Source organism: Solanum stenotomum, chromosome 1, assembly GCF_019186545.1.
Source record: "Solanum stenotomum isolate F172 chromosome 1, ASM1918654v1, whole genome shotgun sequence".
Lineage (NCBI taxonomy): Eukaryota > Viridiplantae > Streptophyta > Magnoliopsida > Solanales > Solanaceae > Solanum > Solanum stenotomum.
The window spans coordinates 19952599-19978825 of NC_064282.1; the positions used below are offsets into that span (position 1 = coordinate 19952599).

Below are 26227 nucleotides of genomic sequence, written 5' to 3' on the forward strand. Positions count from 1 at the left end.
TTATATTGATTACAAGTGTATAAAATGTTTGTATTTTGTTGATTCTACGCACAATTACGGCAATTAAATCTGATCAAATTTACTAATTTAAGTAATCTTTGAATAATCCCAACAATTGCCAAAGCTTGTACTACTAAATTTGATTAGAGACTTTTATATCTGGGTATGGATTATTATGAGACTTGGAGNGTTGTTCTCACGCAGGATAACCGTATGAAGAAGGGCCTTGATTTGTGCTCCAGATATTTTTTTTGTGAATGTGAGACAGAGACAATAAATCATCTCTTTTTACACTGTAAGGAGACAGTGAAACTTTGGCAAATTTTCATCAATAAAAGGGGCATCAGTTGGTCTATGCCAAGAAACATAAAGGAAGCTTTGGCATGTTGGAATCGGGATGGAAATTAGTCGGGTCACAGGGAGAGATGGAAGATTGTCCCAGCCTGCATTTGGTGGACTATTTGGCTGGAAAGGAATCAAAGATGTTTTGAGAACAAGAGCTGCTCTATGGAGAAGATGAAGCTGAAATGTTTATCTCTTTTCTATTTTTGGTGTAAACATATAGTATGTTAGAGTCCTTAAGGAGTTCATAGGAAAACATCAACACTTTTGTATTTCTGATTGTAAGTATTACTGGAATACATCCTGAGTATTCCTGTGTTTATAATACAAGTTACCTTTTCAAAAAAAAAAAAAGTGTATAAAATGTTTGTATTTTGTTGATTCTACGCACAATTACGGTAATTAAATCTGATCAAATTTACTATTTTAAGTAATCTTTGAAAATCCCAACAATTGCCAAAGCTTGTACTACTAAATTTGATTAGAGACTTTTATATCTGGGTATGGATTATTATGAGACTTGGAGAACTTCTAGTTTTGGAATTCTTAAATTGCCTTAAAATGACAGATTATTAAGTAGTACTTCTCTAAAAAAGGAGGATATATTATTTAGGTAGTATTGGGATGAAATGGACTTGAATAGATCAAAATGATACAATGATCACTCTAGCTGATTTCAACTATTGAAGATTGACCCATGTTTGATTGACTGATTAGCTGATTGTTATTTTACACTTTCTTCATTCAATAACCAAGTATCATCTGCATCTCGTTTTCTAATTTATGGTGGGCTTGGGAGAGCATTATATTTCGTGATTTCATTTCTATTCATGTTATGGTGTGCATTTCATTCTTTAACTATTGCATTCTTCTCATTTGTCGGTCTGGACCTGAGTGCATATTTTTGTTCACAAGAGATAATTTAGAAACCAATCAACAGCTGCATACAATTCTTGGTTAGAAGGCTCCTCGATTTAGTTCTAGCACTTGAAAGCGGAAGGGATCATCTTCTTGAACATCTACGTACTATGTGTTCACGACTTTTGAGAAATTACTGTATTAGTTGAAGAGAGGAGGTGTATGCATGAACTTAATCATTCGTAAACTTCTTTTCACTCTTATAAATACCCATTATGTGTCTTGCATTTCGAAAGCACAAAGCAACTGTGACTCAAATGTATTTTCTCCCTATCATTAAAGATAATGATTTAGTTGTTTATCCAGATATTATCACTTAATATTTGTCCTCATATTTTGCAGGTCTCTCCTTTTTTTCTTTTTCTTTTTTTGTATATCTCTTGTATATAGACTAAATGACCTTATTCTTATCAATGAAATCTCTTACTTGATCGAAAAAAGTAAAAAAATTGTCCTTCCCTTCCTGGTATCTGCTTGTATAGATAGGCACATAATCAGAAAGAGTTGATGCACAAAGCACATACATTTTCCTTTATGTTCTCTTACTGGACACCAGTTTCTCAACGAGTGGGTGGTTGTGATGCAACCACTTTTTGAAGGAGGATATGGCTGCTACATGTAACTCAAAGCTTCATTTCTTAATTCATTGGTATCTAAGTTCAATCCTGGTATCTGCTTGTATATAAATAGGCACATAATCAGAAGGAGTTGATGCACAAAGCACATACATTTTCCTTTATGTTACTATATGACATAACTTCTGTTCTCTTACTGGACACCAGTTCCTCAACGAGTGGGTGGTTGTGATGCAACCACATTTTGAAGGAGGATATGGCTGCTACATGTAACTCAAAGCTTCATTTCTTATTTCATTGGTATCTAAGTTCAATCCTGGTATCTGCTTGTATAAATAGGCACATAATCAGAAAGAGTTGATGCACAAAGCACATACATTTTCCTTTATGTTACTATATGACATAACTTCTGTTCTCTTACTGGACACCAGTTCCTCAACGAGTGGGTGGTTGTGATGCAACCACATCTTGAAGGAGGAGTCTAAATTCAATCTTGGGTCATGACTTCCGCAGTGATGGTTATTTGGGAATAGCTTGTAATGACATAGCAAGCTTGATTTTCGTTATTGATAAAAGGAGAACATACCAAGCTTTAATTTTATCAATTTAAAAAGCAATAGTAACAACCTTGATACAAATTTAAGATTGCTCTTAAGAAAAAAAGGTAGCTTACATCACCTATCACTTGAATTCACTATCTTCTCTGTAGTCTTATTAATATTTTTGATGTATGAAATAGGTTTCCGGTGACTGCACATATTTCGACTGCAAGTGGTTGCCCACAATGTTGGAGCAAGATGCTCTAGGCAGTGTTCCAATAGGCATTCCCATTGACAACTGTGAAGTGGTTCTTATTGGAGAAAATTCTCCTGATGAGGGAGAGATATGTGTCGGTGGAAGTTGTGTTGCTTCTGGATACTTTAGTCATCCTTCTATTTTGCCATTGGATAACATGGAATTACATCAAGAAATAATTGATGGCAAGAACGATGAAAATGAAGTTTACTTTAGAACCGGGGATTTCGGCAGAAAGCTTTCAGATGGAAACCTGGTTTATATTGGGAGAAGAGACCGCACTGTGAAGATCTGCGGGCACCGTATTGCCTTAGAGGAGGTTGAAAGCGTTCTGAGGGAACACCAAGAAGTAGCTGATTCTGCTGTGGTTTCTCGTTGCATTCAAGGAGATAATTTATTTCTTGAAGCATATTTACTGCTCAAGCAAAAGGAAAACAATCTTGAGGTCTTCAGGTCCACAATTAGATGCTGGATGGCCAGCAAACTTCCCCCAACTATGATTCCTACTCGTTTCTACTTTGTTGAATCTTTTCCTATGTCTTCTTCAGGGAAAGTGGATTACAATATGTTGGCCACTTTTGCAGCGTCTGAGGCAGGTAACCATATTGCGATTGAAGAAACTCAAGATATCGATCTCATTAATGCTATACAAAAGGTATTTTACTAGACTTCAGTTTGATTAAGGGTTGTGATTCTGTTATGAAATGGGATTAGCAGCAATCTTTACTTCGATTTTCATTCAGTACAAAGTTTTCCCATGAATGTGATTTTTTTGGTTAAATATAATAAGATGTATTTATGCGTTGCCCTAATTTGGATCATGCATTCTGTGAAACCACACACTATATGATGGAAAATCACGTGTAGACTTTAGAGTTCATAGCTGCATATATAAGTGGGTAAAAGTTGTTAGGTTGTCTTTGGTATACTATATGCTTCCCTTTTCATGGGAGTTTATTCCCTTTTTGAGCAATTTATTAGCCGGTGTTCGAAGAAAAAAATTGTGCCACATAAACTGAGATCCTAGGGAGTATTATGTAGTTTGGCTTAATATTGGGCATGGGCCGTGGAAGAACTGACCAGCGAAACAACTATTCAGTTAATCAAGATATTTTTCTACAAAAGGTGGTTAGCTTGATAAAAGAGTGTATCCAAAGAGTAATTGAAAGGATATTACACATCAGTGTCTTCTGTCACTTTTGGGCAGTAATGACATTTCAGTCGGTATAGTGGCTCTATATAGAGAACTACCTTTTGTATAAGCTTCTCTACCTTTTGTATACAACCTGTCGCGTAGGGGTTTCTTAGCATGTTAACTGGATGACCTTTTTTGTTATTGATTTATACTCTTACAACAAGGCAGCTGGCTTGCAACATGGGTAGCTGGGATATAATTTGTTATCTGGCTAAGACTAGCTTTCACTCTCTCGATAGCATCTTGTTGCGATGCGTACCACATTTTTTAAAATTCCTTTATTTATATTTTAAAACAACTTCATTCGTTGGTATCTGTTAAGCATAAATATGGCAAGTGTCCTTAAATTGTAATATGTAAAGGATTCTGAATGCCCAATTTCATAACTGGAAGAATACCAAAATAGAAATAAAAATAAAGAAGTACCTGAGGGAATGCCAAGTTGGATATTCACAGAAAACCTGTTCTTTTATCCATTGTCTACATCACACCGAGAATGTGTCAAAATATATACAAGACGTGCAAAGGGACTAACCACACATATCTCTCTAGCTCCCAACTGTCTATGCTTCCTTTACCACCAAAACAATGGATGAAACAAAAAAGGCGTCTTTTACGTTTCTTTCTAAAAGGAAAAAGATGTATTTTACTCCTTCTCTTATGCTTTCTGAATATACTTCTTTTGTTTTCATGGGGGAAATGAGCTGTAAATCCTCTTTTGCTAATTTGAAGTCTTTCCTGCTGTTTGTTTAATATATGGTGAAGCTGGAGAGATCTAATGGCTGATTTATCCGCTGGGAAAAGGGTGGTAGAAAAGGGAATTTATCTTATCCAATAAAAAAGGGTGGCAGAGGGTTCATATATGCCTTGAGATGCTCTAGACTCAAACTGGGACACTTCAGTGAACGTGTCATGCATGTGCCATACCTGGTAGACTCCAAAATGCCTAGCCTTCTGTTTACTCTTGAAGCATGCCCCAAATCTACTTCTGGATTGTGCTTTGATGATGTTGTGTAACTCAGCTGTAGACAAATAATGAGACTAAACGATGGGAAAGGACGAGTGGATAGTAGACCTTAAATAGTACTGTGAGTTGACTGTTACTCTTGAACATTACATGCGGTCCCGTAAGTTGACCAGTAACAGACTCATTATCATTATTAAGGTTAGTTGTTGAATAGTGAATGATTTTATGCATATGTGCTGTCATATTGTCGTGAGTCACTTGTTCTCTAGTCAGTATTATGTGTCCTTATGGTGATTTTTTTTTTTTTTTTTTACATTTTCTTTAACTTTGATTGGACAGGCTTTTTCTGATGCTCTGATGGTTGTTGACAAGATCTCCCTTGATGATGACTTCTTTGAGATGGGTGGCAATTCTCTATTAGCAGCTCATGTCTCCTATAATCTAGGAATTAATATGAAGGACTTGTATGCTTTTCCAACTCCATTGAAACTTCAGAAGGCCATTGAACATAAAAAAGTGTCCTCTAGCCATGAACTTAGAGCTGATGCTTTAGTGAGAGTGAACTCGCAAGAGCAAGAAAAAAGCAAGCTTCCTTCTAATAAATCTTGGATGCCTGGTGTAGATAACAGTACCGCTTTGAGTTTGACCAGTGATTATCCCGTTAAACGTTTGAAAACGGATTCAGATTTGTATATTGATCCCAACAATGCTAATGGAATAGATATGAATAATTCAACTTCGTCACAGGTTTCATGTTCTTACAGTCGGTGCAACAAAATAAGGCATGATGCTGGTTGTGAGGGTTACAATTGCCACTCGGTGCTGTCTTGGGAAGTTCCACGTGATAAAAGATGTTTCATGCAAGAACAGTGGATGGTCTACATGGAGTCTTGCGTTGATGCATCACCACTAATTGTATTCAAAGAAAGAAGTGTGTATCTGCTTATCGGAGCTCACTCCCACAAATTCTATTGCATTGATGCAACAAGGTAATGCCTCATGTTTCTCTAAGATGAATGTGATTGAGAAAATAAGAAAATATAAGATATAAGTGTGTGAAGGACAAATTTCTTACACTTAAGTCCTACATCCACTTGGTTTAGCTGAGGATGGGATTTGCTGTCCAATTAGTCTACATACACTATTAGACAATTTTTGGTCTATGCTTTGACCCAAAAATAGCCCTCTTTGGATTGGAATATCAGAATATGGACTCATAGACTAAACTTGTAGGTTTCATTGTGGAAAGCTCTTTGCTGTACTAGTGAGATCACCACAATTGTTCAGTAGTATGGCACTAGTGCATACAAATCATATGTAATTAACTCGTTACATACATCCTCTATGCCAATAATTGTGACACTCCTTTTTTGCCACCAAATGTTTGACATCATCTCATATTTATGCAACTTTACAGCTTAAAAATCAAATTCTTCTGACTGTACTACTTCCCTGCAAAATGTGTTCAGTGGTCTTGTTTTGTGGGAGATCAAATTACAAGGGCGTGTTGAGAGTTCTGCAGCAATTCTAGATGACTTTTCTCAGGTTATAGATAACTTTTTTCTGTCAAAGTTTTCTAGTTTGTAAGGTTCACATCAGCTGAAAGGGATTTCACCTGCAGGTTATTGTCGGATGCTATGATGGAAACATTTATTTTCTGAATTTTTCAAATGGTATCCCTTGTTGGAATTTTCAAACACACGGAGAGGTATGATTAGATTTACTGTGTCAGTAAGTTATAGTATCTTGATTACCTTTTCTATTGAACTTCTTGATAGCTATAGAAAAATACCATAAAATTAGAGTATTAAATCTAAGGTTAATGAAGGATCGACAGGAATCCATATTCCCTAATGTATTTCTTTCCCTTGAAATATTTCATGTCCAGGAAGTGTGAAGGGATCAAGGTTTACTACTATATTTAGAGGATTGCTTGCATTATTAGAGGTTTGACGTCAATTTATGAGTGGCGTTCCTAAAATAAAAGATAAATTAGTGAAAACAACCTTTAAATGCTTTAAAAGGTTAACAATTAAGGCCCCCAGAGCTTGTTCAACTAGCAAAAATCGTGGAACTTATGACTTAGGTCACTAGTTTGAGTCCTATGTCATGTGAACTAAAATTGGTATTTAAGTGAACAACCATTGAAACCTATCGTTGAGTCCCACATTGGTGGGATGTGGATTTCCTGGTATCCATATATGGTCTTGTACAATCCTCATCTCTAGAGCTAGCATTTGGGGTTGAGTTATAGACCCTCAAAGCCAAACTCATCCCAATTCATTATTTACCCGATGTTGGGCCCCCATCATATATTGTCCATGCTCCAGATGACTAGCCGTGGGTGCACGAAGCAATGTTGAGTCCCACATTGGTGGATGTGGATTCCCCGGTCTCCATATTTTGTCTTGGGCAATACTCGCCTCTAGAGCTAGCTCTCAGGGTAGAGTTAGGCCGAAGGTCCATTTTTAAAACCTATGTGTCAAAGATGCACTTTTTCCTTTAAAATATGTTGGGACTTTTTGTTATTACAAGAGGTGGCTCTTGATCATCCAGTGGTGATTGTAGATCAATTGAAGATTAATTAAAATAGGTAGTTGATTGTAGTCATGATAGTCTGCTGGAAATTGGCTTTCTTTCCTGCTTACTAGAGTTTTCCATGTTCTGTTGTTTGACATTTATTTTTGTGGTCAACCTCCGAAATTTTAAGGTCAAATCACAGCCAGTCATTGACAAGAAGAGGCACTTGGTCTGGTAATTTCTTTTCTTCATCTACTGTTGTTTCATGCAGGAAATTTACGTAACTGGTTCATTTAACTTATCAATTTTCTCTATATCTGAAGCTTGTCTATTTCTTCTCTGGTTTTGGCATGTCAGTGCATATTTGTCCATTGTATCAACTTTTGGAAGGGGGCTTGGGAGGGAAAACCATTAAATACAGGAAAAGGATGCGCATGCACATTAGGTTATATTGACTTCTTGGTATGTCCTTAAATTTTCTGGAGATTTCATTTAACTAGTAAAATTATCTGCACTTAGCGCGGAAATTTAATATCACATAATTTATAAAATAATACTTACAATCTATCAGTCATTAAAACTAAAACACTATTTTATCTTACATACAAGATTACGTAGGAACGCACATTAATAATGTAAAGGAAAATAATAATTATAACATCGTATCATTTTTCCTTCAATCAATCATCTTTAATTTGATTTTATAATTTTATCCTTTTGCCGCCAGGAAGTATTACTATTTGATATTTTTGGGAAATTAGATGAACATCAACGTGAGATATTAAATTTTCTAATAAATAAATAATATTTATATGTACTAACAAATACTTTTAACAATAACTTTGCGGAAACATAAACAACAAAGTTAAAAACATGTACTAAAAAACAACAATTAATATCATAAACATAAATTAATGACTGTAAAAAAAACTACTAGGATCTATAACAATAGAATGAAACAGAAAGGAAAAAATTGAGCCCACTGAATGCACAGTGTCCCCTTCAGGAAATTATTCCCCTCTAGTACCCGAGGTTTAATGGAATAGATCCTCTTAGGATGGAACAATTTTATTCACAAGTATATTGATATAAAAACAATGGTGTCAGTGAGCCATTCAACAGGAGCAAAGTACTTGAATATTTAATTGTGCAGAAGAAGAAGAAGTTCAGAATTTTCGTCGTTTTAAAATGAGAGGAAATCCCTCTATTTATAGACAACAAATGATAGTGTGTGAACGAATGCTTATTGTGCCTTATCGGAAATGTCACAACTCTTTGAAAAGTTACAACTCTTCGGGAAGGTTCTGCCTTTCATAAAAGTCGCAATTTTTCATAAAAGTCGTAACTCGTCATAAAAGTCGCAACTCTTCATAAAAGTCACAACTTTTCGTAAAAGTCACATCTTTTCATGAAAGGGGATGACTATTTTTGGGTAACTCTTCATAAAAGTCGCAACTCTTCATAAAAGTCATAACTTTTCATAAATGTCACATCTTTTCATGAAAGGGGAAGGCTATTTTTGGAAATAAATAAATTTAAAAGGAAATTCTAGCTTGTGGTGGCGCCACATAGGTGGGCCTAGGGTTCTCTTTTATATAAATATATGATATGATATGATTCTATCTATCATGAAATGCCTCATCTGATATGTGTTCTTATAATGTTGTAATGATCTCATCTTCCAATTTCATCTTGTTGCATTAGCAACTGAGTGCGACTGTCTATCACAGGAAAGCTGGGGGAATAGAACCAGTTGGGTTCCGTTGTTTCTGATGTCAGCCCATGTTTGCACTGTTCAATGGTCTAAGCACCAATTAACTTCCTAGAATTACTGAGAACCCCTGGTGCTTTAAGATAAGTGTTTAAACTGTCAAAGACTACTAGAACTATGGAGGGCTCATGTTGAGGCTAAGTTGTGCCGACTCTTCACTTTGGATGCTGCACCCGTGTCGAATTCTCCAAAATACACTACTTTTGGAGAATCCGACACGCACCCGTTAACATTTTTAAGAGTCCAAGCAATATAGTACATATTGAGGTAATGTTTTTGAATAGTCCAGTACCTGTTGACGTTCTAGAATACTAATAGCTCCATTAGTCTTGAAAACCTAAAGAGGAAGTGAAGAAATTTGGTGCAATTTATTTTCTGACGCAGTGTCGAAGATGGTCCAGCGAAGCTGTACAGTCTGCTATAGCTTATCTTTGCTGCTGTTTTTTTTCTTTCTTTGTTAATAATTATCGTTTACCNCATATTGAGGTAATGTTTTTGAACAGTCCAGTACCTGTTGACGTCCTAGAATACTAAGAGCTCCATTAGTCTTGAAAACCTAAAGCGGAAGTGAAGAAATTTGGTGCAATTTATTTTCTGACGCAGTGTCGAAGATGGTCCAGCGAAGCTGTACAGTCTGCTATAGCTTATCTTTGCTGCTGTTTTTTTTCTTTCTTTGTTAATAATTATCGTTTACCAATTTTTTCTTTTTCCTTTTCTAAACGCTTAAGTATTGCTATTATCTCATTTTTTGGTTTTTTAAAATCACCCTTCTTCGGGTAATGACATTGTGATGAAATTTGACTCTCAATATTATTCTAGTTATTAACAAGTTTTTAGAGGTCGTTTGTTTCACGGACAAAGTGTGTGCCGATAACACCAGATTTATAATATGGTCAATAACAATCACTGATTATTTAGTGCATATGCATTTATCGTCTAACATTTAGTTCATCATACTACAAACTCACAACACGTCTACATCTTCAAATGGGTAAAAAATTGTTTTCCAATAAGGGACAAGGTCCAACTGGATAGACCATTTCGCATAGTTCAGGGAAAATTTGACCATTTTTCCTTGTGAAAAATGCCCACGTGTCAGTAAATAAAGGCATATTTGGACCAATATTGTAATGACGTGGTATATTTGGCCCCACCTATTGACGGATGGCAAATTTGGACCATTTCACAAAGTTTTTTGGCGCATATTTGGACCTTTTCCGTTCTAATAATAAAAGACCCTTGGAGTATACACCACTCATTTGTTACCGGAATAACTATTGTTGGATAAAAATCTTCCAAGGATGTCATAATAACTAGCATGCAATTTTTTTTCCTTGCTTTTCTTAAGAAAAATGTTGTGGCACCAAAATAAAAAAATTGCTTTAATGATTATTACATATGTACACATTTTCAATCTAGAAATGTTAGAAATCTTTCTTATACAATGCTATAATGATTTCACTGGATACCCTTACACTAAAAAAGATAGCTTACCTTTAGGGTGTTCTTTTCTATGTTTTGGTAATATGTGTATTCTTATTTCATCTTGTTTTACTATATAAAATAATCCATTATATTGCCATTATGCTGTTACTATTTATGCGTGATATGTAGGGGTGGCAATTGCACGGGTTGGGTTTGATTTTGCCACCTCTAGTGATTTGGAAATGGTGACAGAAAGCTTGATTAATAATGCAGACTATTATATAGTGATTATTTTTCTTTAATGGATGTTATGAGCCAACCCTTTAGTGTATTTCAAGGATTTGCATGAAACACTATAGCCACGTAATCCCTATCCGGTAGGAGCCCATGCAACATGGTTGCAAACAAGCTCCTATATGGATGAGACTATGAAGCCTTACATGTTGATACTGACGCTCTTATTCCTTTAGAGAAGTCTTTATTTCTCTATTAATTTCCCACTCAAAATTCAAATATTATAGAAGAGAATAAATAGATATACGTGTGCTCTAGTGGTTTTTGTTGATGGAGTTCCCAAGTTTCTTGACATCTTGGTACAATTAGCATTGTTTACTGCAGCTATGTTACTCATTCTATTGTCTCCATATAATTGACTGCAGGTGTGGGTCGCATGACCATAATCTCTATGCCCTTGATTATGAGAATCACTGCTGTGCTTACAAAATTCAATGTGGCGGTAGCATATTTGGTGCACCTGCACTTGATGAGGTGGTTTTGAATGGCCATCTTTGTGGATAGACTTCCTTTTCTTTTGGAAATAATTGGCATTTTTGAGTTACTATTATCAAAAAAAAAATAATTGGCATTTTTGAAAATGTGAAGTTGTGGGCTTGTGGCTGTACATTTCTTGAAGGGATAATTAGCATTAGCAAAACCTTCCTTGAGATCCACGAGAATGATTTTCCCTTTTGCCCCTCATCTTATGGCTTCCATGTCAATAAAATTGATTTTATCAGATATCTGATCGGAGATTACAATATATTGCCTGTTATTTTATGCTTTTGTTGGAACAATTATCCTTGCCAATTGTACAACATCTCAGCTCCAGTCACAGATTTACTGCCTTCATTAAGCAACCATGCTCGTCTTATGTACTTAATTTTTTTTCTTTAAAAATCTTTTTAGGTGCATGAGAAACTCTATGTGGCATCCACTAGTGGCAGAGTAACAGCACTATTTGTCGGGGTAAGGAGTTGTATTTATATATCTTTGAAATACACTTTTCTATTTTTCTTTTGGAATATAATAATGATGGACCCAGTGGAAGAAAAGTAATTTGGGACCCTCCTCATGTCGCAACTCGTACCTCATGAAACAATTTGTATATTTTGTAGATATATAGGCAAATGTTTTTTGTTTCCTTATAAAAAAATAAAATAATAGACAAATGTGTTTTTTGACATTAATTTTATTTCCTGTTGGTGGTTAGAGAGTTTTATGTATCTTCTACTAGTGATAGTAACTTTTTTCTTTGTGTCCAGAAATCTCATACTATCTTCTTAGTTCCATACACTTGGTCATATGGCCTTATATGTTACTGAGTACTAAGTAGTTACTTGTTTTTGTCATTAAAAAGCAAGAAAGCATATAACATCTAAAAGCAGATAATTTATGCTAGTATTAAGCTGTAGAAAAAAATTGAATATTTTACTCGCTGCATTTTTGGCCTCTGATCTATGTGGTACACTCTGGTCTCATTTTAAGATGTGAGTTAAGACCTTACCAGAAGTACTGTCACCATTATGTGAGGCACTTTGTTTTGTGGCTCTTGGCAGAGTCTGGGCTAACGTGATTTATCATTATATCACTTGAAGCTATCAATATGGAGATATATGTTTCTCTTTGCTTTATAATTAATTTTTCAGTAGAAAAGGGAATATATTAATTTCATTCCAGTCAAACACGCGTAAAGGAAGGGAAGGCCCATCCCGTGCTTTCGCGATTCTCTCCGCAAAAGGTATATTGTTAAGAATCTGAAGATATTGTAGAAAATTCCTTAATAATATGTAATTAGGATAGAAGTACATGTAGTTATAAAGAATATGTAAAAGGTAGAATCATGATAGCATGTGAATAGGATGAAGATTTTACATTTAATCAAATTTATTACTTCTTCATTTTTCAACACACGAGTCCTCGTTTGTTTCTTTATCAAATCAAATCCCCATTTCCAGTTTCTCCACGTTTGTTTGGTTGACCAACTTTGTTCAGAATCTCAACCAGGGAAGCTATTGTTTCAAAATTTTGAGAACTCGTTTTGGAAAATGTTTTTCAATTACCAGAAGGGCAGTATCTGTTCCAAAAATTTGAAAAACTTGTTTGGAGAAGTTCTTCAATCTTTTGCAAAAACTGTTTTTCAGCCAAACACCAAGAGAGAAAAGCTATCTAAATGTCTAAGGTTTGTTTTAAACCACAAACTTCAAAAGTCTTCCCTTCTTTCTTAAGTTTTGTCCCAAGTCAAACGTTGTCACATTAATTGGGATGGAGGGAGTATTTTATTTTAACAATAGTTTGCTCAGCTAATGTAACCTTCATATCTCTCACCAAATTCACAAAATGAAACTACCATGACTCCTTCCACTCTGGTATCATCTTCCTATCCAGAGACTCCTTCTCTTCGGTTCTATAAAAAATGACCTCAATCAAATCCCTGCCTGCTAACCTAGTTAATGTTTCTTCTAATGATATAGGTCTACGAACTATCCCAATGACTCATTGTCTGCTTTAGCATAATAATCTCCTAGACCAGTTGAGCTCTTTCCTGATGATCCTACTCTTTCCATTGCTTTTCAACAAGTAATCGATGCACTCGCAAATGCTTATTATACTTATAATTTCTTGAGTTATTACCATATGTCACCATCATATCATACTTGCGGATTTGTCCATTTATCTCAATACAAACTGTAACAAAAGAGGTAACTCAGTTTGTTTGCCATCAGGCTGTGGTTGATGAGATGATTACTCTACGTAGTAATGGTACCTAAGAGATAACTTCTTCACCATGTGGTGAAACTAAAGTTGGATGTCATTAGATGTTTACTGTTAAAGTATCACCAGACGGGAAGATTGGTCGTCTTAGAGCTTGTCTGATTGCTTAAACATATATCAGATATGTATGCCTTGAATATGATGGTACCTTTATCAATTCCCCCTTTTCTCTATGGCATACTAGGTCAGTACATTATAGGATTTTTCACAGAAATATCTCTCTAACCTAATACCCTTCTTGCCGTCTTTGGTAAGATTTTCTTTGCCAACTCCTCCATCAGGGAGAGGGAAGGGATGATATGCGTTGCTCCATGGTATCAATAGCATAAGCTTACTTTTGTTTGATGTGTCCAGGCATTACCTTCTTATACTATGTAATATTGCCAATATTTTCTTCTTTGCAAGCCTGTTAAACAATTTCGCTCTGCAGGCTCTGCCATTTGGTCAACTATGGATACAAGAGTTTGGAGTTCCTATATTTGGGTCACTTTCAGTCAATCCTCCATCTGGAAATGGTACTTGTTTTGTGTGTCATCATCAAATTTATTTCTAGCTTGTTATATTTTTGTCCGTGTCTAGATATTTAGCAGAATGAGTTGATTAAAATTCAGTTCTACGGCAAGTCCTCTGTTAGATTGTTCGGTAAAGATTAAAATTTACTGCAACTTCCTTTGATTATCCTTGGTTGTTTGTGATGGTTTTTGATTTAAATTGCAACTTGTGGGCTCTTTAGCATATCAACAGTGAGGAGATCTTAGTGTCATGCTTTTTAAAATGTTGTTGATGTTGATAGCCTTTGTCAGAGATATACAACATGCGATATCTATAACGACATTCAAAGGAATTTATAAATGCATTAGGCTACTTTACCTGTGCATTAACATATTGGTTGGATCTTCAGATATTTGTTCCATTCTATCAGAGCAATCGTTGATAACCTTATTCTGACACCCTTAAGCTTGGATTTTCCCCATGTTAACCATATTTGGATTACACGTGCGGAGAAGGTGTTGATATACTGAATTCCATATTCACATGTGAGGGCTTCCAGAGGGCAACACTTGGCTGGTCCATTTTCTCACCCATAGTCTGACTTTTAGCCTGCATATCAACCCTACATTGGATTCTCTGTGGTAGAGGGTATTAGAGATATACAAAACATAGGTGTATAAAGGCATCCAGAGCAGTGTATCAAGGTCTAAGGTTGCAATGATTGTCTTAAAGTTTTAAGGACATTCTGATTTTCATTTTTCTTATGATTTTATTTTGATGATGTTATGGATCATTGTCCAAATTGTAGATGATTGGTAGTATGTACTGTTATGGTGTGTGTTTCAGATTCAATTACATTTTAACTTAGATTGTTGTGTTGCAGTTATATGTTGCATGGTGGATGGAAGTGTTGTTGCGCTGGATACTGAGGGATCTGTCGTCTGGAAGGTAGAACAACGTTAATTTTATTGAACTCTGTGTTTTCCACCTTGTTAATTGCACATAAAGGAGGGTTTGTTTCAGTGGTAAAACTGAACTTGTTAAAAGCTGCAGGAAAGAGGCAAATCCAAATATAGAACAGCTCTTCCACATGACCAAAACACAACTGGATGAATATTCACATTTAGATTCCAAAGATAACTCTGCAGAATCATTTTCACCGAATATCTTTTGTACCTTTGTAAACTAACTTTTGTAGTAAAAATTTAAGCTTTCCTTGGCGAAAGAATATAACAACACTTACGAACTCTTGTAGCTTCTTGGGTCCATCCGTTCATCTATTTTCTATGTAGAAAAGCTTGAGTATGATGTTATTATCACATTAGGAGGATACTCTTGAGCTAGCTCAACATTATGTATCCCATTACCACTTGCCCTCTTCTCCTCGCTTTTCAGGTCTGTACCTATTCTCAAGCTCCTCTTTCAGATAATCTGCATCTCACCTAGCTTCTTTTTCCAGTATCACCCTTAATCATATCAAGTCGTGCCTTTCAATTCAGCCCATGAGTCAATAAATAATCGTTGCATACTGTCCAAGGAAGAACCAGAAGATGTCCAACACCTTTTCCTTCATTGCAAAGTCGCTGTCAACTTCACGTCCAGGTTTTCAACATTTTGAGCATTAAGTTGTGCATGCCAAGAACTTTTTTGGATTCCTGCTTGCTTGACATAGGAAAGAAGTTCCAACACCTTCCCTTCCTATCTGGAACACCATTTCTGCCACTTTATGTTGGATCTTTTGGAAAGAAAGAATGTTAGGACTTCATCAAAAAAGAACTTTTGTTTCAAGAATTAAATTGTACTTAAGCTAACCTAAATGTATATTCTTGCTTAGTTTTTGGTGCAACATGGCAGTGGCGAATTTGTTAGAGCCTAAAGCTAAGCTATGTTGGACTTTATCTGTTCATTACTTTCTATGTGATGCGCATTTTTTAATATGTACTATTTCAAATGTCAGCTGGATTACATCAACAGATCTTACCTTATCAGAAAGAAAAAAACTTTTGATTCCTTCCCTATGAAACCTTCTCATTTTGAAGGTTAATTTTCCTCAAACAACCTTACCTCAGAAGATCATTTTTTCATTTCCATGGTTGGAATATCAGCATTTGTAAATAGGATGATGTGTATGTAAAACAATTGGCGTAAAACAATCTTCTGGAGTATGAATACATAGTCTGATTGATTGAATAAATACGATTGTTAATACCAAATGAAATTGGGCATATGATCTTTAGTTGATGCACATCTGTCCATTTCCAGTGAGATGTCTTTATTTTTTTTCAATTTTCATTATTTATTTATTAATGTACTAAAATTTTGTGGAATAGGTGAGTACAACTGGCCCAATATTTGCTGGGCCCTGCATATCTCGTGCGCTACCTTTACAGGTGATTATTTCTCCCTAAAATTTCTTCTACAATTATAAATCAGATACATCCAACCAAACTTCTACGTTAAGATAACCATCCACAAGGAAGCTTATAGCCCTATACACATGCTGGGATCACTCTGCCTACCCTTTTGATCTTGTGTAGTAGGTGAGATGTACCAAACTTTTTTGGTGAGGAGAACAAGCATGAAAGTCACAATGTTGTAGATTTTAAGGGCTTACACGATATCCCTTTCCTTTAAATACCAGAAGTCACATTTAAATTTCCCTTGATGTCCTTCATACTTGCTGCCCAGTGTTCTGCCTCAAATAAGTAGTAGGATGTCTACCATTAACTGAAGGCCTTAGTTTATGAACCATAATCCAATTGCTTAACGACTCTGCCAACCTTCTTAACCTACTTTTGATATTTCCATTGATTAGTACTTTCAGTTTTTGTCCACTTCTATTTTTCTGTTGGTGAAAAGACCTTACTACTGCTCAATCATTAGCACTCACCCTAAAGTTTCACTGTCCAAATGAATATCAGTCTAATTAGGCGGTTAGGCCTCTCAAGTGTATTTCTTCTATCCTAAGTATTCCTTTCTTTTCATTTGCAAACCTTACTTAATTTTCAGTAAGTAGCTTCTCAAAATCTGAATGTTCGCGTGTAATTAATATTCTCCTTTTTTAAATCTCTCAGGTGCTTGTTTGCTCAAGAGATGGCAGTGTCTACTCCTTTGATTTGGTAAAAATCTTGAACTTCTGTTATTCTTGTGCAGCATATGATTATGACATTATTCACTAACTGTAGAGAGCATCCTATGCTAACGGCACATTCTCCTTACCAATGTGTACAATATCCGGAAGAAGTTCTTTCTGAGTCTTTTAAGGTGCTTGAAGACCAAATTTTGGCTGTTGTCTAACTGTCAGAAAAAGTTTCTTAATCTCTATCTTTTCCTCATTAGGCTCATCTTTCTCCAAAATCACCTGCACATCAGCCATTCTCGAGTTTTATTCTTGTTACAAAAATATATGTATTCTGCTTTCAACCTTAAGCTTCAATTTTGGATACTTTTGGGTTGTTGAATTCATACATCAAAAGTGGCTTTTTTCATTTACCTGATTGATATTAATTAAGATGCACTATTCCAAAATGAAAGAAGGTATTCGTCTGCCTAGTAAATAAACACGTCAAACTTCCAAGTATTTTATACAGCGAGAAACTTGTAGAAGACGAAACCTCCTTTTCCTTCTGTGAAACCAAGCATTAAATGGAAGAGGAACAGGAGAGTTCACTGCTAGCGTTAGACATTGCATATTGGCTGCTTTCTTTTAGAACTTCAAACCTTTTTTTTTTCGAGGAAGGTAACAATTGTATTTCTATTAAACACAATTTTTTTTCTTGATTCAGAGTTGGTTCTTTAAACCTCTTGTAGTGATTTTTTAATGGCCTAAACCATCGGTGGCCCCTAAAGTTGGTAGCAATTTTCACTTAGACACTTTAACTAGGCTTTGTTCATTTTAGACACCTCATGTCAGACTCTATTGTATCATTTTGACACTTTTTTCACTAGTACATGTTGATTCCAAGTGCGTGTTAACCAAGTGCGTCCACATGGATTAGATGCCCAATTATATCATGCCAACTCATTAAAAATCTATCATATTAAAGAGAAAAAATAAGAATCAAAATATATGACAAAGTAACCAATGAATAAATGACATGTGATCTTTTTATCAAAAAAATAAAATAAAATAGTTTGACAAATTTAAAGAAAAATGCAACACCCTCACAGCTTCCCAAAGTCATCTTCTCCATCAGTACATTGTATTACTCCATTTTTATTTTATTTTTAGCCTTATTTTTTCTGCCATAAACCCCCACCCACACAATCTACTCTATCATATTCCTCCATTTTCATTGTCTTTTCCGTCACACCCACATCCACACAGTCATCTTCTCTGTTTTATTCCTCTTTTTTCATGATTTTTTTGGTCATATTCACCCGAATTTTAACCGTTTTCTTCACTGCACCTTCCCTCACATTTCTTCATTTGATTTCGGGTTAAGAGGTGCAAATGTATAACAACAATGGTTCGTATTTTTAAGATTGAGTCTCCTTTTCTTTAATTTTGAGATATTTGTAATTTAATTAGGGCTTAAGGTTAGTGAGATTAACATTTACATAATGAAAATTAGGATCTTTTTGGCTCCTATTTTTGTTAACTTGAAATTGAGATGTTGACAGTTATATGTGGGCAATTGAGACTATGGATACGTTTAATTTGAAGAATTGTTTTTACCTTTTTCTTTAGGATTATTGTGGGTGAACTTTACATGATTTGGGTGTTGTTGATATGGGTTCGATTTCTTGTTTCTTTTTGGATCTACCTGAGCTTGCAGTGGGAAATTTAAATTGAAATTGTTATAACAAAAGATTTAACCTCCATTGAAGTACGTTAAGCTTTGAGAAATAATGAGAGAGATAGTGGCTGTAAAATGGGAAAGAAGAAGAGAAAAAATAAAATAAAATAGGCTAAATAAGCCCCTCACGCGTCAATAGCGAGTGTATAACACTCACTTTGCCATGTCAGCAGAAAGTGTCAAAATGACACAACGTGAGCCTGACATGAGGTGTCTAAAATGAACAAAGCCTAGTTAAAGTGTCTAAGTGAAAATTACTGCCAACTTTAGGGGGTCACCGATGGGTTAGGCCTTTTTTAATCTATGGTCTTTATTAAAATCTATAAAATTGACAAAGTGTGTAATCTGCATTTCTGCCTGTAGTTATATAATTGTGTCATGCATGCCAAATTGCAATTTTTTTCTGTCTTTTCTTCTTTGCCCCCCTGTCCAACACGAGAATTGTGTCTGTGTCTACACTACATAATTATCATGCTCCAACATTAATACTCCTCTTCTTCTTTTCAAAATATGTTTGTTAATCCTAGTGGTACCTTGAAATTCTGCTAAACTAGACTTAGAAAGGATCTTTCTTGTATCAAGAAATCTTTCTATTTTGAAGTTTGAACTTTCAAGATAAAGAACCTATTTTATTTTTCAAAATTCAGTTATATATTTAATTCAACACTACCCCTCAAATTGGTATCAGTAATCATGTCCAAAATGCTGACAATATTCTCTTAGTTAGGCTGAAACAGTCCCTTCATGAGAGTATTTGTTATTTGTTGTAACGTAGGAACAAACAACATACAAAACCATGCAGATTCTGCCTTCTCTTTATGAAATTCTGTCAATATCAATATGCTTAGCTTTTTCATGTTGAACCAGAGTGTCTGTGATAATACTAATGACTATCTTGTTGTCTTGTTGTCTAATAGCTTTGTCATGTTGAACCAGAGTGTCTGTGATAATACTAATGAAATTCTGTCAATATCAATATGCTTAGCTTTATGTCACAAGCACTTTCAGCCATCTATTGTGTATTACTGTGAGATCTATTGCTTTTCCATGTTACTACATTGCCCCATACAAATGTTCAGTACCCTTATGTTGAACTCCTGTCAATATTAGTCCTGCCCAGTCTGCAGACTGCATCTGTGTACATTACTCTTTTTTAAAAAAAAAAATCCTTAACTGAGATGTTTACATATCTTTTAATACAATAGACTGTTTCGAGATTCTCTTTGTGAGGAGAATGCATGCAAATGCAATAATAGGTCGTTTGTGTGAAAAGTAAATTAGCTTACCTACAGGTTTCTGCCACCGTCTTACCTAGATGTGTTCACTGGTTCTCTATTTTTGTCCCTGTTAAATTGTGTGATCATCTCATCTAAGTAAACCACATGTTTGGTTTGTTTGATGAGTTATCAAATCAAACAGGGATATAGGAAAATAGAGCAGAATAATCCCTCAGAGTAACAGTGGTATAAATGGAAGTAGAAATTTTCCTCGGAGTAAAAGCAAACTGAAGGTAAACAAATCAAGGCTTAATTACTAGCGTCCTGTTTTGTTCTAGATCTTCCTGATCATGGGTTGGTAATGCATATCATTCAAGTTGTACCATGCGGAAGATGATGTGAGCTATTATTAGAGATGCCAGGCTGACATTGACCTTTAGACCCGACCAATAAGATCAGTAGCCAATAACTCAGAAAGAAAGGTTCCCCATGTTATAGATTGAGATATGGTCTAATATTATTGGCACTTCATTGTATGAAATCTTTGATCATACTGATGAGGTTTCATGTTCTGCTAGGAAAAAGGTGATTTATTCTGGAAGCATGATGTTGGACATCCAATTACTTCATCTGCCTACGTTGATGAACACTTGCTATTGTCATGTAAAGATTCTTCCCTGTCTCAAAGGTATATGTATTGTTGATTTTTTTTTAAAACTTTTTTTAATTGTAGATTGATCATGCAATGAATTATTCTATGGATTATAATAAGTCAATAAGAAACTTAATCCCTGTGTGTATATGTCATTACCACCAGGTTAGTCTGTGTTTGTTCCAGTTCTGGAAGTGTGCATGTTCTTCAAGTCAGCTTGAATTTTGACGGAGAAAATCAACCATGTGATATGGTGCGGGAATTTGCTAGGTTTGAACTTGGAGGAGACGTCTTTTCCTCCCCTGTGATGATTGGTGGGAAAATATTTGTTGGTTGCAGGGATGAGTACATGCACTGTATTAGACTCCAAGAAGAAATACCAATATGAGCCTATTACATCTTATCATTCACATGCTCAATCTATGGGAGTATAGAACTCCTTAAGATTGAAGCATCAATTATTGGCAAAGAAGTTTCCTGCGAATTATCTGGGCCTTGCACGACAGAAGAATCAAGAGCATCCTTCTGATACTGGAAATGCTATGGTGAATTTTGAGAAAAGATCGGATGCAGCGTGGTTTTTGGGTGCACTGTGAGATTTTTGTCAAACACTGCATAGAGAAAGGCTCAATGTCTCACTTTGCAAAGGAATGCTTATTTTTCCTTATATCACCAAGATTGGAACTTAAGGTTATAACAACAACAATATACTCGGTGTAATCTCACAAGTGGGGTTCGGGGAACATGATGTGTATGCAGCCTAATTCCTACCTTGTGAAGGCGGAACTGAGGAGATACTCGGTGCAATATCAGGAGAGATTGTTTAGAAGGACTAAATATCAATAAAGTCTTTTTCAACTGATGTGCTCTCCAATCCAGCTTCAAGATGACAAAAGGAAGCTACAGTTAAAGCCTGATGATTGCTTCTTTGCTGAGACAATTTTAATTTATTGCTGTTCTGGCAGTACTAAATAACAATCAAGTTTCTTTCCAACTACGTACACTTTGTTTGGATAGTTGTTATATATTGTTTCATAAATGTATGGTATTATATTAGATTGTGTTGTATTGTAGTGTTTTGATGAATATAATGTGTAGACAGATTGTATTGTTTTATCACCGTTACATAATGTAGCACGAGCAATTTGAAGAACAGACCTATAGGCTATAGGAAAAGTAGGATACGATTAAAATGCAGGCAAGATAAATGATAAAATAGGATTATTAACCTTTGTTTAATAAATATTCATGCACTGCTAATATTTTCTTGAATAAATATTTTTATATGCAAAGCTATAAAAATATCCTTTTAAGGATTAATTCAATCAAATATTCATTTTCGTGGAAAAATAAAAATAATTAATTTAGAAAATTTGAGTTTAAAATGAGAGAGAGAGAGAGAACAGATGTGCCGACATTAGAAAAAATTAGAACAAAATTTGCTCAGCTATTTGAAGAACCCAAACTTAAATCTTAAAAAAATGAAAACATTTTATTTCTGATCATTAGAAAAGCTATATATTAATTATATAATTTTAAATATCATTTTCGAGTCTTTTTAATATAAAAATATATATTTTCTTATATAGTGACATAAGAATACTTCCCATATTATCACGGTTCTATTTTAATATCTCAAGTTACAATTAAATTAAATTAAATTAAATTTTTCAACAAAAGTCTTCTTATAACTACTAGAAAAATACTACTATGTGTAATATAATTAGGAAATACTACACAAATTGGACCCATTAGGCAAAATATATATGGAAAAATTACGCGGTTAAACAAACTTGTATTGCTTAATTAGTCATCATAGTTATAGTTTGCTATAATTACCACTCACGACTAACATTAACCATTAATTACGTGGGCTGACTTCGAGTTTGTACAATTAGCCACGTTTGTATAATCACCACATTTGTATAATTCGTAACTAACAAGTATTTGTACAAATCATACAAACGTACCCGCGAATTATACAAACGTACCTGCAAATTATACAAACGAGATGCGAGTTATACAAATTATTGCCCTACCTTGCTTGCCTCTCTCGTCCCTCTCCGAATCTCGCTCGCCTTTCTCCTTCCTCTCTCAATCTCGCTTGCAAGATATACAAATACATATGTATATACATATATACAATTATCTAACCGATATACATATACAATTCACCTCTCTCCCACTCTCTGCCTTCTCTTGCTCGCCTCTCTCCTTCCTCTCCCAATCTCACTCCCACTCTCCTCCCTATAACATGTAGCTATGAATCGTAATTAGCAAACTATAGCTATGGGGCGTAATTAAGCAATTTTTGAGTGGATAAATGCGAAAGTTCCCCAATATTTATTCAAATTAGATTCAATCCAAACTATTTATCATGATTGAACCCACTACCCAAACTATCTATCCGAGTGCTCCCTTGTTCTATTTACTGAATCACTGCTTCTTCATCCTTGATACCATCAAAGTATATATATATATATATATATATACACACATATACTCTGATGGTATCTATATACTCTAATGGTATGAAACAATAATTAAGCAACTTTTTTACTCAACATTGTCTCTTCCTCCTTGATGTCATCAAGGAGTAGCTGAGTAGTGTCCTCACTGAAGCACTGCTTCATCATCTTTGATAACATCAGAGTATATATACACTTTAATGGTATCAAGCAGTAAACGTGATACTAGTTCAAAACAGGGGTCTTTTCCCTTATTATTATTAATATTTTGAAAGTTCATTATTTCCTTATAAAGTCATGATACTAGGAAAGAAGTAAATTTTAAATTCAATTTTTAAGGTTTTAGTTAAATGATTTGATATTTTAGAACTTTGAATTAAATTGTTTAAAACTTATTATCTACCGATAAGATTTTGAGAACAAAAACCAAGACATGATATTACAATAAATGGCAAATATTTTATTAATTTGAAAGAATTTTTTTAAACTTATATAATAATATACTCATGCTTTTTGGATACAAAGTTATAAACTATGGATGCGTATAAATGACTAGTTAAATGAAAATAAAACTTTTTGACACTCTTAATGGTACTGCATAAGAATATCCAAGTTTGAGAAAAGAAGAGCAAGTTGTAGGATAAGGGCTTTCAGCCATGAGGATTGTGAGTTTGATTGTTAAGTCAACTGGTTGTAATGATAATATTTTCATCGGAGAAGGATGGACGTTTTAATCGTTTGTTCTTAAATAAAGTGTGGTATCCCAATGGATATTCATTTTTGAACTAAAAAATAGTGTTCGCAACCACGTACATTGATACACTGCATCTTTTTTACTACATTGATATACTATGTAAATTTTCTCTATAATAAAAGTTGAATAAAGTAACATTTCATATTTTACATTTTCATCTTATTAGTTGGCAAGTTGTATAACTAACCTCTTACTTGATGACAAGTAAATTTAGGAAGGAAAAGGTATTCTATTATGATAATAACAAATGATCAATGTGTGAATATAGCATTAGAGAAATTGTGAACATGAAATTAAGCAGTAGAGTGATCGATTTTACCTGTAGAGTACAAATTGTGTTATAGCTAGCTTTAACATATTCATATTAGAGAAGCAATTGACAATATAAAAACATGCAAGTCTTTAGTTGGTAATTTGATTTTTACTTTTTATAAAGTTAAATTTATCTATTAGTAATACGTAAGTGATGTACTCTTCCATTTCAATTTAGTTTATTTTATTTTGATTCAATACAAAATTTTTAAACGTCTAAGATTATATTAAACATCTGATCACCATTATTTCACTTATTCATTTATTCTACCTAAAACAGTTATATTAATTTTAAAAAACTCAATGGTTGCCATAAAATTGTTCTTATCTTTCTCTGAATATTTTTTTTCATTGTTACTATGGAGAATAATTTCCTCTTTTATGTTTAACATATTAGGTAAATTTGATCATTTTTTATATACATATTTTCTTAATGATTCCGTTAGATGTGTTAGAAAATAAGGTTAAATGTTATTTGTTAGCTTTGTAAGGCAAAAGTATAATCGATCCAAATTTAAACAGAGGGTAAAAGTAGATTATTAATTATTTTAGAAACACAAAAATAATTTTGGATCTTTTTCCATAAAAAGATATTCCAGGTTGTCCTTCCTCAATCTTTACACGGGAGAAGCTTGACCCAAAGCATGCAAAGTCCAATTTAACTACAACAATTGATCCTAGCTAGTAACATAACTATATAGGGAAATTAGGCGCAAATATTTAGAATGTATTTATGATATATAGTTATAATTTAAAAAAAATATAAACATTATTACATTTTAGGTTTTATAGTGAAACACAATACACACACTCGTTGTATTGCTGATACAACTCTCTAATACGTTTTCAGTTGATATTGTATCGTTGATACAACTGATTGATATATGTTATTTAAATACAACTCTCCTGGTGATATAACTGATAATCTTGCCTAATACAACTTTTCTGCATTATACAATAATGAGAAACTTTCACATATAACAAACATAAAAATCATATTTGTATGTTATAGCTATAGTTTGCATAATTGCGCTCCATAGCAAATTTTATGTTTGCTATGGAGCTTTTGATTTGTATAATTCGCTACAAACATCCAATTTTATACAAATTGTTCTGTTTTGTATAAATTCATTTATACATTGTAATTTGTATAATAAGATATGTATTTATATAATTATAAGTGTATAGAACGAAAATATATGTATTTGTATTTGTATATACACTTTTCTCTAGCTTTACATTTTATAGCGAAATGTATAAAATGGCTAATTGTATATCGAATCAGATGGCAAAAAAAAAAGAGAATGTTTATTGCGAATTACAATTAAAATAAACTATGACTATAACATTTAATTTAAATTAATAATTTATTATTTCATACAATTTTCCCTACAATAATTATAGCTACAATTGATCACAAATACGCAAATTATATGACTAATTTTAATCACACTCTAAACTATAGTTAGTAATGAAATGTACACAATTATATATGACAAAATAATGACTAGGGATGGAGTGTGTGTATATATTCTTGTTTGATGCATGCTGTTTTGTCAATTATTTGAATGCTTCAATAGTAATCCATTCCCACTAAAAGAAAAAGAATATCTTGATCTTTTGTCCACCAAAATATTTTAATTTAATTAAAAGAAAGATGCCAAAACTATTAAGTGTTCCATACAAAATTGCCAGCCTAGTCAAAGAATGCCACATATAACACATTATATTATATAGTTTTTTTTTTCTGGATAATATTAAGGACTAGGTCCAAGACAGCCACTAAAAAGAAAAAACCAATAGAAAAAAGCCTACAAATAAAAACCCAATTAGGCGACTGTAGATAGCAACACTACAGCAGATTCTAAAACATTTGGCTGACCCCATTTAAAGTCCAGACAATTTCTCATACAATTAGAATAAAATGAATTATTATCTAAGAAATAAATACATGTAGAAGATAAACCTTGAGTC

At 34.1% G+C, this 26227-nt stretch overlaps 2 protein-coding genes across 12 annotated transcripts in view; both read left to right on the forward strand.

Annotated features, from left to right (window-relative positions):
* LOC125847431 (putative acyl-activating enzyme 19) overlaps window positions 1–21850 on the forward strand; it is a 28842-nt gene extending 6992 nt beyond the window's left edge. Inside the window, exons 5-17 of one of the 11 annotated variants that reach the window (XR_007444439.1) lie at window positions 2575–3285; window positions 5132–5781; window positions 6262–6337; window positions 6414–6500; window positions 7503–7546; window positions 11168–11276; window positions 11694–11753; window positions 13990–14074; window positions 14935–14999; window positions 16382–16441; window positions 17126–17168; window positions 20622–20755; window positions 20885–21009. Coding sequence is in view for 5 of the 11 variants with exons in the window: in XM_049527053.1 (XP_049383010.1) it covers window positions 2575–3285; window positions 5132–5781; window positions 6262–6337; window positions 6414–6500; window positions 7503–7546; window positions 11168–11276; window positions 11694–11753; window positions 13990–14074; window positions 14935–14999; window positions 16382–16441; window positions 17126–17170; window positions 20646–20755; window positions 20885–21107 (2325 nt within the window). In the remaining 6 variants the exon portion in view is untranslated. Of the gene's footprint in view, window positions 1–2574; window positions 3286–5131; window positions 5782–6261; window positions 6338–6413; window positions 6501–7502; window positions 7547–7669; window positions 7758–9042; window positions 9271–11167; window positions 11277–11693; window positions 11755–13989; window positions 14075–14934; window positions 15000–16381; window positions 16445–17125; window positions 17175–20621; window positions 20758–20884 lie in introns of those variants that run through there. The other 10 variants (XM_049527053.1, XM_049527058.1, XM_049527073.1 and 7 more) reach the window with 10 other exon arrangements.
* Window positions 1–26227, forward strand: part of LOC125847528 (uncharacterized) — a 126551-nt gene that overhangs the window by 1130 nt on the left and 99194 nt on the right. The gene's annotated exons all lie outside the window — the stretch shown is intronic.